We start from the raw sequence: 20,602 nt of genomic DNA, 5'->3' as shown, positions 1-20,602 counted from the left end.
TTGTCCGTTTTTCCGGATCCAACTCGCACGCCGCGGAATCTCTTCTCGAAGGAAAGCGGACGGAATGTGCGTGGGTAATACGACGAGGTGTGGCAAGTACCTACGATATGCGGCTTACTCGAAGATTTCGAACTACCGATTCAGCGACGAAGACCCGCGAAGCGGGATCCGCGGGCGTGCTCCGTCTTTCAACGGCAGACAATGAACAAAGTAGTATACGTTAATTAAGTCAGATAAACATGATAAAGCGCAATTAAACACCGGGAAAAAGTTGAAAGGGAATGGATTAACGCGAGGTCGCGCGCGGCAGCTAAACTTGTTCGGTATTTTCGAGCAGCTGGTTCTCTACCGCGCTGGTGAAAACGCTTCCACAACCACGCTCGCCTTTGCCACGAAATCTGCATAATCACTTTCCATCCAGATTAGATTTTCCCTTGCCGGGGGCGGATTTTATACCGCCGCAAGATTTTCCACCAGGTCGAATTGGTCATGCACATGCCGCGGGGGAGTTCCACCTGACAATTTATCCCTGTCCTCGGAAATGGCGGCTTCACACAATTATCCCCGTTGTTTGGCTCGAATAATCGGTCCCGCGACTCGACGGAATCGGAGTGCATGGAAAGAGAATTTCGCTCGTCCATGCGGAACGCTCCATGTAACGCCAGTAGCGGGATACGGTTTATTATTACGCTCTCTACCTGTCTTACGTCGACAGCGTTACATTAATATATCGCGCGGTAACGCACCGGAACACGCCGAGCCGAGCAAGAAGCGATTATCGCCGCTGCGACAATGTCGTAAATTTACGTCGCTGTTTTGCAAATGCATTTATCGCCGATTTCTACACAGTTCCACGCGTGCTGACACACTCGCGGCTATCTGGTTTTTTTTTGTCAATTATGATGGCGAAATTAAATGCAATTAACAACAGCCTTCGATAGCTCAGTTGGTAGAGCGGTGGACTGTAGTTGGTGCATCGTTCATGCAAAAAGAGACATCCATAGGTCGCTGGTTCAAATCCGGCTCGAAGGAAATCTTTTTCTTTTAGTTCCTTCATAATATTCTTTTAAATAATTGGACACCTCTGAAGAAACAAACCGCAAGCCTTCGATAGCTCAGTTGGTAGAGCGGTGGACTGTAGTTGATTTATAATTGTTTATGCAAAAAAGACATCCATAGGTCGCTGGTTCAAATCCGGCTCGAAGGAAATTTTTTTGTTATTTGCTACAACGTTTGAAAGTCGAGTTTCAAATACTCACTTGTTAAATTTAATCTAATTGGATTATCCATTTAAGGAAAATTATTTAATTTTTGCTGGAAACATATCTTGCTTCTTGATTTTTATTTTTATTTTCTCTTTAATTGTTTTTTATTATCTGCATTTTAATCATATGAGAATTATTTCACGTAAAAATTGTGTCTTCTAATAGAATTTTTTTTTTTAAACGTAATATACTCATAGATTACCCACGTTTGAAAAATTGTTTGAGATATATCAATTTGTTTATCAATTCTATTTTATTTTATTTTTATTTTTCAAGATATATAGATTTGATATCACAGTCTTTTTTATGGAGCTAATATGGGATATTTTATAAACAAATGGCCAAACTTTAGTAGCATATTTTACACATAATAAGTATGAAAAAAGTCATACGAACATACTCAGAAAAAACGTATTTTTAAGTCCCATGCAATTCACATGATTTTTTTCATCTTTACAGTGAGTAAAATATATTCATAAAGTTTGCCTACCTATTTCTGAAATGTCCTGTATATACGTATTATCTCTTATACTCTCAGTAGAATGTGTATTGTAATTGCTCATATTTAAATATATAGCTATCCAATGATTTCAATCCGACTTAGAGAAATTTTTTTAATATTTTTTTCCAAGAATTTTTTTTTAAAAGTATTTAATATTCTATATGCAACGTTGATGAGAGCGGAACAGATTGTTATTCATTCTTTTACAGGCAGATACATGTATCTTCTATATCTTTAATAGCTTCATAGAACGGGATAGACTGTAATTGATTATTTTTCTAAAATATTCATATTTCATTAACTTAAATTCGACTTGAAGAATATTTTATTTTACATTATATTGTTTATAATTTAAATATGTAAGACGTAATGTATTAATATTTTATTTTGATAGCTATAGACAACATCTCCGACAAGATCTGGCTTATTTAAGTTGTCTTCATCATAAGCCTTCGATAGCTCAGTTGGTAGAGCGGTGGACTGTAGAGGTTTAGAGCTCCATTCAGAAGAAATCCATAGGTCGCTGGTTCAAATCCGGCTCGAAGGAAACTTTTTTTTTTATATCATGATAATGCAGTTTCTTTAATTCAGTAGCAATTTTGCAACAGTAATAGTATATTATCCTACGCTTTATCTATTTAAAATTATTTAGTTATTTTTTTTTTTTTTTTTTTTTACAGTATTTTTTTCTATATAGCAATTTATATGGAGTTTTAAAAAAATATATATTATGTTTTATGTCACAATTGACTTAAAACTTTTTTTTTATATAATTCTTTTAAATATTAATCTCATACTAATATAAAAATAAAATACGCAATTATGTACTTTAAGCACACTTCGCAAACTTATCAAGTTGTATTTCGAGAAACTCATATCTCTGTTGACAAAAATATCTGTTGTTTTCGTCAAGTGGATTTTATTTTTAAATCATCCATCGCGATATATCATCGGCTGGGTGAAATTAAGTATTGCGAGAAAATTTTCCCGCTTCCGATCTCGTCGGGATAGGAGAATTTCAATTAATGGCGCGGAGATAGGCCGGCCACCGATGTTTATCTGCATACTGCATACGCCTGACTGAAAACAAGCCGCGGCAAACAGATAGACGAATATCTGGTCGCGTCACTCGCCTTCCGTCACCTACTGACCTAGTAGAAATCAATTTCACCGACCCACACCGTTTCTTCGTTCGGCTCGGCTATCGAGGCGCGCCAGCCGGCCGGGCCCGCCGACCGGGAGAGCAGAAGTTATTAAATATTCCATTATCGGGATTCTTGCACTTGCAAGCGGCTTAACGGCCCGGCTCGCTCTTTGTTTTAGCTCGAGTCCCAGTTATACGCTAGTAACACCGGAAGCGCGCGAAGCAGCGGTGCGCTGCCTTCCAGTTTCCGAAATTGCATTCCCTATCTTTGTTCCCTTCGCCGGAACGAATTACTATTAATAATGCAACGTACACGACTTTGCATAGAGCGAACTTCCCAATTGCATTGGGCTTACCGACATGTAGCCTTTTTTCAATTTACTCCAAATTCTTTCCCCTGGAATATATATATATATATATATATATATATATATATATTTGTAATTCGGAGCTTAATAATCCACAAGACGTGAAAATATCCATAATTTTTAGCAGCATTGGAACATGTGACATGATGAATAAAATTTATTTTAATGTGCATTAAAATTAGACTAATACATCCAATTGAGTCATGTAATATCACGCAAAAAAAAAGTTTAGCGTTTTAAAGCAATCAAGTATTTTTGCGCAATCACGCGCAGGATATGTACATACATATCGAACTGAAGCAATAATGTCATTTTAAAACTAACAATCCAGCACGATGAACTTGGGACTTAATGACAGTCCGCGCTCGAGCCCATGAAAGTTTAATCGCATCCGCCGAAGATAATCGATCCGGTGCGCGAACACGAAATAATTAAATACTCGGTGGCGCATCTGGCAGCCGCGCGCACGTGATTGTTGGCATCTGGACGTACGGCTCCGTTAGGCGTGTTTCGTCTTTAAACAGTAACGGCCTTGCCATGGCTCCGCGAGATACACAGCTTTCTCTACTTTCGCTTATGCGAGATCTTCAGGTTGCGCCGTTTAGCGCCGTTTGCGAGTGTTCCGACACTGAGAAACATTGCATTTCATTAAAAAAGAGGAGAAAATTCGTCCTATCCGGTACTGTGCAAAGGATCAACGCCGCCTCCCCACGTCTCGCTTTTAAGCTGTCCTCGTGAATCGGTCCATTAAATTGCATTGTATTTTCAGAGCAATTAGCGAGATGATTAATTTATGCAGAGAAAAAATATTTGGCTGCGATCGAGATGGACAGTTGCATGGTTCTAGAAAATTAAATGGTCGAGATTACCGTAATGTGCGCCCTTAAAACAATATTGATTATTTGAAATAATTGCTATTTATATGTAACTACATTTTAATAGCTCCGTTATTGCATAAGAATTTTCTGAGGGCGATTGTTTCTACCGATTTCTGAGCAGAGAAATTCAGCACAGAGAAGCTAAGAGTTTTACGAGACATGCTACCTTTAAGAATACCGTCTTTGTTGTTGCGAAACCTATTAGCATGCTTTCCGCGGATAAATGGAATTTGATCGTGGGTGCACCTCTCATTCGCGTGACGCAAAAAATTATCCAACAAAGACGGTGCCGCTAGTAAAAGTGTAAATGTACGCCGATTATGCGAGTAGGCATTTGAATAACGTAGAAGAATAATGCGGCCACGTTTAACGGTTGCCGTAATATTCTTCTTACACAATGTATTATTTTGCGGAAATGTATATAAATATTTGGTACACTCCGATCTCTCCAATCAAAAATTGAGCTAGCGCGATGTACGACCGATTTCGCGCGCAATCTTTCATTTACGATCGCTCGATCGCGATTGAGGAACCTGTTGCTCGCGGAATAAAAGTTCCATCAGCGGCAAAATCCTCCTGACGTTGATTAACCTCGTCTCGAAACGACGCTTAAACGGCCGACGACAGAGAGGCTGCATCGGAATGCAACCGTCGGCGGCCGGTTGGTATTTCACGAGATTGCCATTATTTTTCTCCCATTCTCACGTTCGTCCTTTCTTTTTCCTCGATTCCGGTCGATCCGTAGGTTGGGAATAAACGGTGGGACGGCAGAATGCGAAGCGACGTATTACAAAATGCTAACGTTTGCGCGCTCTTGCGATGTCTTCCATATAACGACAGCGTAATGCCGTTAATCTGCCTTAATTAACAAGGCAGACTTTGTAAGCCAAGATAGTGATCAAGTCATCGTAACTGTGCTTCATCTCGAGCAATGAATTATTATTATAATGCGCGCGCGACACGCTCCTCTTCACTATTTTTGCGATTTAATTCGAGTTTTGCGTGGAAGTTCGCGTACAACGTTATAAATAATTATACATCCCCGGGAATGTATAATTATTTTTGCCGTGCCTCTAATCATTGTCGAAAAAACTCCCAAACTCTCATCTACTTCGCTGTATAATTAGTCGAATTTTTTTAAATTATGGATAATAAAGATACATATGTATAATGAACATCCGTAGCACATATGTGCTATATGTTTGTTAGAATTTGGTAATACATCAAATTAAACGGGAATAAATTAGCAAATCGAGGACTTTTCAATAATTGAACCCTTAAATAATTGGCATTATCACTCTCGAAATTCGGAGCGCTTTCTTGGACTCTCGCTTTCAGTTTTCTCGAGGATCGTGGGAGGATCAGGTCGTCCTTAATTCGTCGCGTCATCGATGCCCGCCGCACAATGAATCGGATTCAGATCAAGGCCGCGACAGTCGAGACACGCGAGCGAGATTTTCAGAGCAATTACGAAACCGGAATGAGCTCCTCGGTCCGTGGCGTATAAAATTGGAATATGCTCTCGCGATGGTGCACGCGTACGTGTGCACGCGATCGCATCGGCCATAAGACTTGTGACGATCCTTCGCTGGATGCTGGTTGGCCGAGAAAAGGATGTGTAGGACGCGTCCTTACGAGTGAGGCATTTTTTATTCACGATTCACAAATGGGATTTCCCTGCGGCGCTCGCACATGTATCGCGTGATTTTAATGAGGCACATTAATTTCTATTAACTCGGAACAGGTACGCTTTGAAATCTCGCGGTTCTATACTAACGATGAATTAACGAGAAATATAATGAACGGATGAATCTCTGTGCACACCCGGTGCTTTCGCGTTTGCTGTCTTAGAAAAAATAAACTGCCTCCTTTCCTCCGCCGGAATGGCGGTCAAGTTTGCGGGACCTAAGCATGTCCCACTTTCCAATCCATTACCCGAATGATCGTAATAAATAACGCGAGGCGACCGAGGGAGGAAAAAGAAATGTAACAGACCTTTTTTTGTGTGTAATTTCTCAGAATCTTTTATTCAAAGGTTCATCGAGAACACTACGTTGGTAATATCACTTAGTTTTACAAATATATTGTACATACAATAATTAATTTTCATATATATATAATATATATACATATATATTTATAAATTTATATATATATATATATTTATATATTTATATAAATCGGCAGGCCCTTAAAAAAATAAGAGCAAACCTCGAATCGGGGAACAATCGATTTGGCGGTCTTCGTGAATTATTTCTGCAGGGCGGAAGGGGAAGTTCGACGGGAAGAAAGCGCGTACTCGCCGATAGATCGATATCGGTCGTGGCTTTCGTCGAGGAAATCGGAGATGCGATAGAGCGAAGGGGGACACGGTTATATTACACGTGGAATATCCCACTCGCGGATCGCCGCCATCGAAGGATCCGCGATTTCTCCTCGTGGGATCGCGGGTGGGGCGCGACATTTTGCTTTTGCTTCTGCCTGGTTTCGATTGGTATGCGCGTGGCTCTCGTCATCGTCATCGTTATCGTCGTCGTCGTCGTCATGATCGGTCAACGTTGTCACCTCGAGGATTTCGAGGACGTCGCTTTCTATCAAATCTATCACAGATTGCTGGCGCATGATGAACGTTAACTTTAATCACCAGCTGATAACGAGGCGCGCGCGCGAAAGAAAAATACAGCGATTTTTATTTTATAGCGTAGAGTAACGAATTTCTAGTGTAACGAAGCTGAACGTTATTGCTGAAGGGACATCTGTGAATGCGAAGCGAAGAGAGCTTCATTTCTACTCCATTCATCTTCAGTCCATTAGACTCCGTATTATTCCAACTGAACAGAACTAATCATCACAGATACATCGTTCTCAATGATAAAAACAGCGAAAAATATCGGCAACTAAAAGCGGTCACCGGAGTCTAACGGACTGACGATGATTTTCTTTCTCCTCGTTTCTTCCGTGTATTTCGTCGCCGTAATAATCGTCGTTGCTCTCGAAAATCTCGAGGATACTTGGCTGACGCGTTGGTCGGCGATCTCCGGCGATTTTCGTTAAGTTGAACCGCGCAAGGACTCGCGACGCACCTTTCGACCGACGTCAGGTTGAGATACGGGGAGGAAAGGATCGGCAGGATTGAGAAGAAAGGAAAAGGAGGAATTTGACTTAGACGAGAAGGAAATTCGCGCTTGGGCAGTTTAGAAGAAGCCGTCACCGGTCGGGTCATTCACCCAAGGATAGTTGTTGGGACAGCGCACGCAAGTTTGAAGGTTGATAGTCTCGCCGGGCACCTCCTTCGAGGTCAGTTTGCAGGTGTGGGGCACCCAGCACGCCGGAATTCCGTCCACCGTGCACTTCTCTCGCCAGGGCTCGAAGTTCTTCGATTCCGTGACGGTGCGCGGGTTCTGGATCCATTGGATCACCTGAGTCATCGTTACGAAGTATACGTCATTGCGGCTCTGCAGGATCTCGTCGATCCAGTATAGGAAAGCGTCCAGGAACTCGGGATTGTTCTTTAGCCAGGCGGCGTGGAAGTAGAGGCCGAGGGGCGCGCGATTCTGCTCGTAGTGGCGATCGAAATTGTGATTGAGGAAGTTGTAGAACTGATCGCCAGTCAAGATGTTGCTGCACGAGTCCACCATGGCGCAGCCGGGCAGATACTCGTCGTTCTGTGGATCCTCGCGCCGATCCAGCTCGTTCATCACCATCTCCCACACGGCGTGCGATCTGCGAACATTTATTTGACCGTATTTAGAACAATTGTCGTTGCGTGTCCAAGATGACTCTTTATGATTGAGATTGATACTTACCTAGTGGGACAATGCTGAAGATTTCCGTGACAGCGATGCGGCATCCTGAAGTACATGGTGTACGGCCACAGCGGAGGGTTGTTCAAGGCAGCGGTGATGGTGGAATCGTACAGGAAGGCCTGCTCCTCCATCATGGTAAACTGATTATTACCGCCGACCCGTAGATACGGCGCCCTGACGCCGACCACGCTGTTATCCGTCAGATTCGCGTACTTCTCGGCGATGATCCTCATACCGGCCATCTCCTTGGCCCAGTCGTCGACGGTCGCGTCCGACCAGAAGCGCTCGTCGTCGTTGTGCCTTACCCCAAAGTTGTCATGTAAGCATTTATGTAGTGACCGTGTTCTGATTTTTAACAATTATGACTATGGTCATGAGCGACATGACATGACGCATTCGTGCGGGAACAGGAGTACTCGTGAACCTGTCCTCCAATTTACTGAACTCATGAACCTGCTGTCCTGGGAACCTTGCGCACGAACGGGTCTCTCCGTGGCAACTTCGCGACGAGTATCAAATCGGGGGGCGGAATTTTCTAAATGACATGTAAATGAGAGAAATGACAGTGTTATTAGGAGGAGTCGATTCTTACGAGATTGAATGGACGGCGATCTCGTGGCCTTTCCTGTGCATTTCCTGGACCGCGGAATAGTTGGTGTACTTGTGCGACACGAAGAAGGTTGCCTTGATATCACAGCCGTTTGGATTCTTGCGCTTGCCGTTGAAGATCTCTTTGTAGAGGCCGATGTTGTTGTTGTTGATGGCATCGTCGAAGGTGATCGTGATCATCTGGGGCACATCCTTGGACGGGAGGTCGCCGGGTATCGTGGTACCGTCCTCCGAGCAGAAACAATCGGGCAGGGTACACACGGCGGGGTCGCATGGTGGAGCTCTATTGGGATCATTGTCCATGTCTGGAATGTCGAGAAGATCGCAATCGTTTTAATTAGTTATAATTAATTAATGTTGTCTTATGAGTTATAATGCTTTTTTTTTTTTTTTAGTAACTTTGCAATCGGAGTTCCGCTCGCTGAAAAGCGCCGCTAATTTTGTCTGACTGTTAACTTACCGCAGATATTCTCATCGGAGCCATCGGTGCAGTCTTTCTCCCCGTTACAGAAGAGACCCCTCTCGATACAGGATCCGTCACCGCACGCGAGATAGCCGTCTTGGCAGAGCGGTTCTTCGGTGTAAAGCAAGGGCTTGGCCTTCCTCTCTTTGTTCTTCAGCTTACAGTTGTTGACGGATTCCTTCCAGTCGCAGGTCTGCTTATCGATGTCGAAATACAAACCGGCTGGGCATCTTATCGCCTGCAGACCGGAACTCGTGCACTGGATAACGTCGCGGCAGTTATCACCCTCACCCGCGACCAATCTGAACCACTCGCCTGCATCCTTGTCCTTGCAAATCTCGCTCTCGAAACTCTCTTCCTTTTTCTCCTCCTGCCGCTTAACTCGGCTCGTACCCTCTAAAAGAAAACGATGTGGTTTGCGATGTGATAAGCACTTTATCTTGTCTATAATTGTATTAATTATATGTATACAATTCAGTAACATTTTGGATACAAAAAACATTCATTATACAATAGCATAAATTTGTACTAAAAAAAGGCAGATTATAGTAAATATTTTTAGTACTTATAGTCACCTGTTACAATTATTATAGTGAAAGAACTACGCATAAATAATTAATAATACTTAAAATTATTTTATTAAATATAAGATATTATATCTATCAGCTCATTAAAGAATTTAATTCTTCCGTGCATTTTATACAAAAAGCAGACATGAAGAAAGATAAGATTTGTCTAGCGATCTTGCAAACTTGAGAATATATTATTATTTATTCAAATAATATTTGAATCACATCAACTCTTTAGAGACATTATTCAGAATTTGTTCAACATCTGAGAAAATAGTCTGGCAGTTAGTATTTCGGTCCCGTTGGTTCCCCGAGCTCGCGAGACCACTTCGTAGCGGAGCGATAAACAGGGAAAGTTGTGCCCCCACCCGCACCATTTTCAGAGGCTCGGGGCACGGCAGTGACGTCACCCATCCGGGACCGACCGGATCGAGAAGCTTTCACGCTCTAATCTCTTATGCAACCTGTCGTCCCGATGATCGGTTCGGTTATATTAAATTATTCCTCCTGCCGCCCCGAGCATTGCTTGTCTGCGATGTGAAAAAGAAGGAAAACCAGCTATGGTGCCTCAAAGTGAAAAATACAAGAATAGACTAAGGAAGTCAAGCGCCAGATTGCAGTGGCACTTTCGCCATCTTGAATGGCTCTGCGTGAGCTCACGTGTCCACCTGTGCGATACCCGAGATACTTCTCATTTCATCATGCCTCGTACATTAATCTTTGCAATTGATTAGCATTTTTTTAGATATTTATTCTTGATCTTTTCTTAAAAGATACATGCGCACGTATCTTTCATAATTTAATTAATGTACGACTTTTTAATTATTCGAGATTCTTATCGGCGCTTTGGAGAACGTACGTTCAACACCGCCTACGGCACCGCGAATCATTTCCAGAATCGAATCGCGATTCTTAGTAAATCTTGTAAAATTTTTAAAGAAGACGAAGGCTAAATGTAATACAAAAAATAATTGATTTAATAATTTAACTGGCGGAAAAATTTGACTTAGATCGCGCGGTTCTCAAATCTTCCTGAAAATCGTCTTCTACATACATTGTATTCAGTAACCCACGGAGAACTCTCATATGCTAGCCCGCGAGAATACGATAGCCGCATAGACCGGTCGATGTAGAACGATATCGGCGGCAGCGAGAGAGCTGGGCAGAGAAATCTGTTACTCACCGGCAAGGACGAAAGCTGCTACCAGGAGCAGCACCAGCGAGGACCTCATACTCGTCCGGACCCTCGGCGGGGAATGAAACTTCCTCTTCTCGACCACGTCGTCGTCGTCGTCGTCTTGCCACGAACTGCTTCCAAGGATACCACCCAACTCTTTACTCCTCAATCACTCCCGTTCAACTGACGTTCGAAACGCTACCGCTCAGGAAGGGATGAAGGGTAACCGATCGGGGTGGGGTGGCGACGTAGCGGCGTACCCGTTCACCACTTCCGGGACGGGGTAGGGCGCGGGAGGGGGTTAAGTGCTGAAGGACTCCGATTCTTACGAAGGAGACCCAGGCTAGACCTCGGCCGCGAGACGCTTCTCAACGGCGATTCTCTTCGGATAACGGCACACGGATCGGGCGAGGACGAGTAATGCCTTCAAGGACGCGGACCTTGAAGGTGTAGGTACCGCTCACGGACTGGCTGAGGCCCGCCACTGGCCGGGCCTTATATTGCCACCACCACGACGCTGCGCGATCGGGTCCCCTCTTTCTCATCTTTGAGCATTGCCGCCCGCGTAGATCGCGGCGTATACCTCTGGCTGATCCAGGAACGTATACGTATCGAAACCAGACACCTCGTTTTCCGAGACACCCCGTGAACGTGATATATCACCGCGACGGATGCAGACCCGACTGGACGTGGGATCTGGAACCAGCGAGAGCTACATCTTTCCAGGTGCCGAACAATTGCTGACTCGACGACCGCAATCTTTGACATTCAACGTTAATATGTTTTTCACCTTGGAAGCAACATCATGATCGATATAATATTCAAAAATAACGTGATAATTTTTGAAAATAATTAAATATGTCACGAGAATGCCAACTTTTAGCAGCGACGATATAAGTTTTTGCTATCGTGTTGGATGCAGATTCAATCCTACGAAGCTATGAATCTAAATATCTCCTTGAAGATATTTTGATCTATGACTTTCATTAATAAATTACATGTTTGCTCGTAGGAAGGGAAGAGTAATTGGTCAATAATTTCCCGGCGATATGAAAGTACAAGGTACAACGATTTATCTAGTGTCGGTGGTAGGTTCCAAGCGTACGACCTCGACCTAGGAACATAAAGAGAAGTATCTGCGTCAGCTTATCTTTCGGCTGTAAGTGCTTTATGCGTTCTCACATAAAATTCTTGTGCAATGTGGTAAATATTTCGCTACTCTCGTCGATTTTATCTCCATTGCTGTTAATTATAAGTATATAAATCAAGTTCAACGACGCGAAAATTTATGGCGAGTGATATAAGAATGATAAACCGATCGTTATATGTCTAATTTATATTTCTTTATAACATTAGGGAATGTATCTGATGCTTATATCTTTCCGCAAGGGGTAGGCTGTTGGATTACTTAAAAGAAGGCATGTTAATTATTAATAAATATTTTATTATTCACAGCACTTCCTTAGATCAATTACACAAACGAAGCGACAACTTTGTACAGCCACATGGCTATTGGTGAATCTCGCACATTTTAAAACACTGTAAAATTAATAAAATTGGCAAATCAAAAGTGAGCTCTGGTTTGGTTATTTTCGAACGAGACGAGAATATTTTCGCGATTTTTTTCACCCAAACAAGGACATACAGTCATCGCTGACATTTTAGAAAAGTTTACAAGTTAACAAAACGAGAAAGCGATGAGAAGTAGCGAGAGATGATGTAAGTTTGTCAAGGCCGAAAGAATAACGAATGAAATTGCCTTCAGATCGCTCAGTATTTCGGCGAGTAAAATCAAAGTACATCTTCGAGGACGAAGCATTTCGAAGATGCGATTGGAATGCCGGGATTGCGGAGGTAGCGTCGCCGTTGAGACGCCATCGGAGAAATGACGACGATATTTTCCTCTCGCACATCGTGGATTCAATTAACGCTTCTTAAACGCCTCTCGGTTTATCGACTTTAAAACCGCAGCCAGTCATTTCCCCGATGGAGAAGCGTATCCTCAGATACGCCCGTTAAAAATTCTCTCTATTGTCGTAGCGAAATGAAATGTTGCAACGATTCCAGCGATTCGAATTATCCCACGAATACCGCAACCATCAGGCTTGCAACGTCGAGCTTTCGCACATTTTATCCGCGCTTCCGGCAATGTCGTAGAACACGGCCAGCGAACACGCGAATCTGACTATACGTGCGCATCGGGTACGAACGCCGAGTAGAAAATAGAGCGTTCCCTCCGAGTTGAGCGTAATTGCTGGAAAGTCGCGCGAACGATACCATTTAACGTTATCACTGACGTCCGATCGTTTTTACGTAATATTTGTTTATATCGATCGACAGATCGCGAAAATTCGCCTGCATCGCGCGCGGCAGCTTTCTACGATGACCTAAGATTTTTACATAACGCCGAGAAATGAAGCGAATAAACATTCGTTCGTTCGCTCACTTACGCCGCCATGCGCCGTTGCGATTTTCTTGCAATATTATTTTACACGAATGGAATACCACGTCGCGCGTCGCGTTGCACCGCACCCGATCTATCATCATCATTGCCGTCATCGTCGTCGCCCCGTCGTGGATATCTGCGGTCGAAAGTGAAACGATCGTCAATGTAGTCTCATTTAATGGACCGGGTGTTGGTTGCTTCGCGCGGCAGTTAATGATAGACCGATAGATCGAAATATCACAATATCGCACAATCATCTCTCGAAAGCGGCCGCGGCGGCGCCGTGTTTCTCGACGCAATTCCGCGCGCGCGGTGCCATAATCACCCGCGGGCGTCGTCGTCCGGGCAGATCTTCTTTTTCAAATGTCAAAGCGGGAGAAAGAGAGAAAAGAAGAGGGAGGGAGGGAGGGGGGAGGAGGAGGGCAAGGGCTCGTTTGGCATTTTGGACGGGCCCGCGCGAACGCGCTTTATTTCACCATCGTCTGTGACTCTGCGGGATAAATGCCAAGCGGTGCTCGCGAATCTCTCCGCAGATTCCGGCGCGGACCTCGCTTTTCGTTACGAGCCGATGACTCGGCGAGGAAAGCATTGTTGACCCGTACGCCGAGAATGCGCCCTTTGTCGATTGCGAATTCCACGGCGGCAATGCGCGATTGTACGCGCGACGAACGTGTAATTCGCAAGCACGTGTCACGGCGTCAACGGCGTTTAACAACTCTTTTATTTTATTAGCACAACTTTATTATTTCAATTATTTTTAGGCTTATCTTGAACGACCTTTGGTCGGATTAAAAATTCTGGTCGTGGCTTTGATGGCTTTTATAGCACGCTCGCGCGTTAAAAAAAAATGAAGCATCTCTCGACTTTATGGCGTATTTCGTATTTTTCAGTAGCATAATCGGATATTGCGCGCCTCTCCACATGGTGCAATCGTCGACACAATGTTCACCGAACAGTGAACTCGAAACCGCTAGAAAGTATATGTCTCGATCTAACGCACGGCTGTACCGCAATAAATACAAAACTTGCGTCTTAAGATCAGTGGCTGTTTGATAACGACATTTACTTCGCCTCGATCTCCGCGCTTCGGTCTCTCGTCGTGCCGATCTTACAATGGCGCGTATATATTTGATCGCAGGCAGGTGCATCGAGACATCGTCGCCATCGGGATCCGTCGCGGATCCACACGACGCGCCAAGAATTTGCCCTTTGCCAGATATAAAACCAGCGACCGTGCAAAATGCCACTTAGCTTGCCTAAGTAGCGGCGCGAAAGTATCGGAACGCGCTATCATTATCGTTCAATAACGCGTCTTAACGGCATTCTTATCTTCGGACATTTCCCTCAAATTTCATTGCGCGTCGCGTTCGACCGGCGCGATCAGTCACGTGGATCGCGAGACGAGAAAAATCCCTCGTGGAGAGACGGGAACATCCTCCTCTCGCGATGGACTTCCTCGATCAGGATCCGCGGGATCCGGGGTCCCGCGGTCACGCTCGCTCGCTCGATCGCTGCGAGAGCAGGAAGTGCACGCGGATGGATTCGCACTCATCCTCGTCGAGCGAGTGGCAGGTTACGTTTTCTCGAGCCGGCGGTGGTCGAGTGCAGCGATGATTCACGTAATTGCGATCGCCGAACGGAGCGTGATCGCGCCGGCCGCATCCCTTCCACGCTGCCATGCCGGACCGCGCTTAGAAAGCGGCTCGGAGACCTCGGAGGATCTCGAGTTATCGATAAGGTCATCCACCGACTGGATCCATCGTCGGCGAATACAGCCATCACACGTCGCGTCGGCACGCCCTCGAGAAAAATCTGCGAGATCGACGGCAATCAGCCACGAGATCGTGGAACAGGGCTGTCAAATTAATTTGCCGCCCAAGTGAATTGCGATGATCTATGGCATGGATTCTATGCGATTGACTGAATCGGCGAACTTAAAAAAAAAGAAAGAAAAGAATAGAACAAATGTCAATGGTAATAGCACCGAGTGTAAAAAATGAGGAAATTATTATGGGATACGTAGCGCGGCGGCGAATATATATAATTTAGTCCTCGGCAAATAGAGTGATTTGGAATATAATTTCATACGTTCGGGGTAGTAAAATAGTTTTCGATCCTGCTGATCTAATCGCCCGGACTTAACGCGCGCGGGGATCTTCAACGGAACTTCTCGAGGGGCGGAATTTCAATACGTTATGCGAATTTTAAATTCGATGGGTGACGTAAATTCTCTGATCGCGAGAGACGTTTACCAAACGTCGCGTACCACGATAATCTTGGGCGCGGGATAGAGACGGCTGGTCCCTCGATTCCTCGGGGCTTTATCGTGTACCCTGCGTCATCGTGAAAAAGACGAGTCTTTCGGGACAGATCGATGCGGCCCTGACGTGACATATGCCACGGCGGTGAAAGGAAAGAAGAGACGAGGCAATGGTACGCGCGGCGTGTCGGCGGCAAAAGGAGCAGCCGGGGCGCCTTCGACGAAGCCTTCGAGGCGGTGAGCTTTCTCTGCCCGCGGCCAAAGCGTCACCGATCACCGCTACCAATATTTTGTGCACACCGTGTAGGATCGCTGGTTCCTACACCGCGCGGGCTCCATCTCTCGTTGATCCGACATATTGTGTGCCGATCCTCGATCCTCGATCGCGACATCCTCGACCGACGATCGAGCGAGGATCGATCTGGTCGGTCACCGTCCCGCGATTTTATCTTGCCTCAAAGCGTTCGATTCAAGAGACAGCTTAATGGTCGTAGTAATAAATGACTTTTATGAAATGGATCGTATTTATAGGAAATCGGCGAAGATATTAATCGAATGATTGTGAGTGATCATACATCGGTGCGACCGCGTTGTCGAACAGCTGCTGCCATCGCGAATCGATCATCAAGATTTCTCTTCTCCAAGCATCATCGATAACAATTTAACGATCAAATTGGAAATAAAAATTATTTGCGCGATGATTAATACGTTGAATACCGTTGAATGCCGATCACCAATGATCGGCAATGAAACTTTCAGTTACATCGCTCCGGTTATCGGGGACCTCAAACTAAAAAAATGCATTATAAAACTAGTAAAAAATAACATTTGTAATCGTGTAAATAATATTAAAATTATATTTCAATATTTATAATATTTAAAATATTATAAATATGGTGTTAATATTGAAATAATAACGTATTACGCATAATAATATTGCGCAATTCGCTTATATTGTATAATATTTTATCGAGACGGAGCTTTAAAGTGAAAATTTCACTCTGCTGGCGTAGGCGGAGAAACGAGGAGAAAATAAGTCTGGCATTCAGTGCATTAATTCGCATAAATTTTCGCTATACTTTTGCTCGACTTTTATCGAGACTCGCGCGGAGTCGCTCGTTTCTACATACGCACACGGTACGTGTTATGGTACACATCAGGCACGCGACGCACTGTCAAAGTTTAGAGACTGAATTAATCAAAGCGAACATGAAAATGCCAGTTTACGATATGTGCGTGACGTGCCACACATTAAATTTTCCAACTCCACACAGAACGCGCGCGAACGGCAGAGAGCCGGAATTTTCGTAATAATGTCGTGAAATAAACGCAACGCGGTTTTGGTAAATGTCGCCCTCGCGGCCGTATTACATCGATCGGCGGTCAGCACTTGCATAAAACATGAAAATTCGAGCAACGTTTATACGCAATCTATTATACATAAACAGGTACGCGGTTAATATAGAAATGTATTAGTTAGTGTTTTGCCGAAACAGGAAATCGGGAGATTATACATTACGGTATACATTTCGTTTTATCAATTTCTTCTCCCTTTTTAATTTACGCGCGCCGGTTTAATTTGATATTTCCAGGGGGAAATCGTTCCGCGAAACGGACGTCTTCAAGGCGAGGTTATTTATATTTCCCGCAATATTGAGACGCTTAAAATAGAAAGTCCTTTAGGAGTATTACGTGCTGCTGAATATTCAGAAGTCTGCGCTCTCTGTTTCGCGGGATAGGAGGGATTTGTCATGCACACACCTTGCAGAATGCGCGGTAGTCAGCTCGTGCAGTTGACCGAACGGCCTCACTAAATCGCGCCGGCTAAGCGCAAAACTCCGTACTTGATCCTGTTCTCGCTTTAAACCGCATAAACGCCGCAATTTCTCTTCTTGTTATTCATCGCGTGGACTTCAACGATCCCCGCGCCAGAGTTAAATAATTCAAACTGAATCCTAAAATAATCTCTATAAATAGAAAAGAATGCGATTTTTTCTTGAAAGAGGACATTTTTAGATATAAATAATAATATATTTTTAAAAGATAATATAATGGATGTGAGAGTGAAATTATTAACAAGGTTCGCGAGATGCGACTCACCTCCGAGATAAAATAAAAAATCGTATATGCAATGAACTGAAAGCGTCATATTTATCTGCCGATGATCGATAGAACATCTCGGTAAGCGATGCAAAATTTCGCAAGCGCTATACCCTCGAGATATTTATCTCTCCTGATCGCAAGACCTTGTCGATCTTCGGACCGTCTTGAGACTAAATGGGCTGTGCGCGTCTCCGGTACTCAATTTACCGGATATGAATCGGTCTCGGAAGACTTATGGCACATCAATCGACGTAATATGATGCGCGTTACGCCACTCGTCCGCATATCAAGGCAATTTAGATGATGTATAACCCCCCCCCCCCGGCAAAAAAAATCGATCACTTTTGCGTTTATGTGCGAAAATCGTGTACCGCCGAGTGACGCGACAGCTACGGTTCCCTTCCGTTGAACGGCGTTAAATTCGGGTCAATTAATTATCGTTGTAAGTCACGACGCATGACGCGCGCGACGCGCGGCACACGTGAGTCGCAAAATTGCGTTGCAGTCGCATTGCGTGGCGCATCAGGATCCGCAGGCCTTGTTTTGCCTGCACACACATGCCATGGACCGGTCGGGAGCAGAGCTGTCGGGAAATAGGTGTAGGTATATCGATTTCAGCGGGGGTCGAAGGGGAGTCGGAAGAGATCGTCCTGCACACACCGAGGCCTCGCTAGTCGCCGGCGGCGTTACGAAGCGGGAACTTCCCAGGGCCGTGACATAACGGCCAGTGCTCACCCCCTGCCGGTTGGCCGGTGGTGGTGACCTTGACCTACGGGGTTCCTGCCGCGCCGGCGTCGCGTCTTCCACGTCCCCTTCCTCACGTGGCCGCGCGTCCCGTCCTCGTCTTACCTTGGTCGTTCCCTCGTCCCCCCTCCCCCTTGATTCGATTTATTTCGTTCCACCTGTGACCAACGGTGCATCCGATCCCGGTATCTCCTGCATCGCGATAGTCTAGCGACCTCGGGGATGCATCCGGTTATCAAAGTCGATGAAAATCGCGAAGGCACCGCGCGCCGGCGAAACTGCACTCGATCGTACTTGCCGATGAGACTTCGAAGTGCGCCCTCGTGGGGTTCTCTGGACCTTTCGAGGAATCTGGGAGTGAAAGCTTTTCACTTGTATCGCAACGATGTACAAGGGTAAACAGGGCAGTTAGAAAGCACGGAAGGTTTCGCTGTCGCGCACTTAACACTCATCCTGTCACCGCCAGTTCTTTCTTCGTTCCTTCCTGTATCCTCGTGTCTCGGTGCATTCTCCGAGACAATTCCATTCCTCGCGATCATTTGTTGCTGAACGTTCCCGGCTCGTCGCAGATTCTCTTCTCAAAATTCGCATTGTCCTCCTGCACAATCCTCGCTCTCACGATTTTTCTTTTCTCTTCTTGAGGTAGCACAATCACGTTTTTCCCATACACCATCAACCTCTCCATTCCCACACCCTCGACAATACTAATGGTGCTACCCTTCGAGTGTACCTCGGCAAGCGTAAAGATGCATTATTCTGTACATTCATCCGGCACGCTTTATCAGCTCTCTCGGGCTTCCCGTGACATAATAAATTGCATCTATCTTGATCACAAATACGCGTTTTTCCTCACCGGTTACAGCGCGTTTTATTATCTGTTTTAATCCTCTTATCACACCTCTTTTTCGAACATTTTTTGAAGGATTTTTTTGGACATGCTACTCAAAAAGTTAATTTTTTCTAATGAGAATACATTCTACAATGTTTAAATTTAATTCTAGAATTTTTTGCGATCCACTTAAACTGTTAGTTTTTGAACAGCATACAACTGTTTTTGAAAATTGGTTGGGGTCACTTTGATTTGTATGACAACCGAGCGTTAAATCTCCTCCTACGTGTTCCATTTCTGGACGCCTCTCGGCGTTTCCATATTAATTTCGCCACGTTGTCATGCAACGGACAGGACGTTCGAAGAGCAACGACTAAAACAGGAAAAGGACGGACTTTTGCGCAGTTGTCTTTTTTCCTCTCAGTTTATCAGGATTTGACGCTCGTGTGTGCACCGGATCAGGAGATATTTTTAAACTTGTGTCCCAAATTTCGAAGGTTCTCGATATGTCGTCATGTCCTCCAGATGTCAACCTTGACAGTTTCCTTGAGTCAGTCTGATTCCTGATGCAGCAATAACACTCTTTTGCATTTTCACTCGCTCATTGTTATTTGTTTACTTGATTTCATCTATATTTTTACACATACATTACCTTCTTATTCAATAAGAGGTAAAAGTTTCTCTCTGTTTATCTTTAATTTATAAAATTATAAAATACGAGCTAGACAGGTTTGTACTTTTGTCTTTGCCCAGTATAGCATCCTTATGATCAAAGACATGCTGCCGTCCGTTCTTCGAAAATCCCTGTTAAATCCGATTTTATTCTTTTTATCTTTCAATTTTCTTTCTGCTTTCATCCATGTTCGACTTAATCCGCACGTTTCTTAGAACCCGAGACACGTGATAAATGTAAAATATATTTCGTGACGAGATAATGCAATATCAGTGAAGAGTACGACTAAAATTTGATATTTATCACTTGTATATATGTATTATATAAAATGTATCTATGTTCTTACTGGGGATCTAAATAAATATTTAATCGCCATTTGATAAATGTATTAAAGTACATCAATCGATGGATCATTGATATTCCCATCTCACATCTGTTGTAAGAGTACGTAATTAGTTTAATTAGCAAAATGTAATTGGAACGCGCCGTGGATTAACAATCAATCGAATTGACTGCTGCGGAAGAGATAACAGATTCAATTAGCCGACGGAAAACATAACTAAACTCATTAGATTTTTATCGAATTCAGATGTCGATATATGAAAACGATCTTTGCTCGTTATAGGCTTTCGATGATGGATACGTATATCAATTAAACTCATTAGCATAATTGATCTCAGCATAATTATTTTTCTTGCTCAATTAAAATTAATTAACATTCTACTTTTTGCTTTAATTTAATTGTTAATGTAATTGAAAAGTTAAT

General features: G+C 44.0%; 1 protein-coding gene and 3 non-coding genes across 4 annotated transcripts; 3 read left to right on the top strand and 1 right to left on the bottom strand.

Moving 5' to 3' along the window:
* Positions 1-931: 931 nt before the first annotated feature.
* Trnay-gua (transfer RNA tyrosine (anticodon GUA)) lies at positions 932-1,032 on the top strand. The gene is made up of 2 exons: positions 932-968; positions 997-1,032. It is a non-coding gene; the product is annotated as a tRNA-Tyr (tRNA).
* Positions 1,033-1,104: 72 nt separating this feature from the next.
* Positions 1,105-1,207, top strand: Trnay-gua (transfer RNA tyrosine (anticodon GUA)). Its single transcript has 2 exons — positions 1,105-1,141; positions 1,172-1,207. It is a non-coding gene; the product is annotated as a tRNA-Tyr (tRNA).
* Positions 1,208-2,216: 1,009 nt separating this feature from the next.
* On the top strand, positions 2,217-2,314 carry Trnay-gua (transfer RNA tyrosine (anticodon GUA)). Its single transcript has 2 exons — positions 2,217-2,253; positions 2,279-2,314. It is a non-coding gene; the product is annotated as a tRNA-Tyr (tRNA).
* Positions 2,315-6,189: 3,875 nt separating this feature from the next.
* Positions 6,190-11,265, bottom strand: Serp (chitin deacetylase-like protein serp). Its single transcript, XM_077414579.1, has 5 exons — positions 10,788-11,265; positions 9,033-9,431; positions 8,556-8,877; positions 7,964-8,263; positions 6,190-7,880 (listed from the first exon to the last, which is right to left on the bottom strand). The coding sequence occupies exons 1-5, from the start codon at positions 10,834-10,836 to the stop codon at positions 7,352-7,354; spliced, it is 1,599 nt and encodes a 532-aa protein (XP_077270705.1). The 5' UTR covers positions 10,837-11,265; the 3' UTR covers positions 6,190-7,351.
* Positions 11,266-20,602: the final 9,337 nt, after the last annotated feature.

Source organism: Temnothorax americanus, unplaced genomic scaffold (assembly GCF_048541705.1).
Source record: "Temnothorax americanus isolate GAGA-0224 unplaced genomic scaffold, ASM4854170v1 Scaffold37, whole genome shotgun sequence".
In the NCBI taxonomy this organism is placed as follows: Eukaryota; Metazoa; Arthropoda; class Insecta; order Hymenoptera; family Formicidae; genus Temnothorax; species Temnothorax americanus.
Note: the sequence above shows the minus strand (reverse complement) of the source record. Positions and strands in the feature narration are given on the sequence as shown.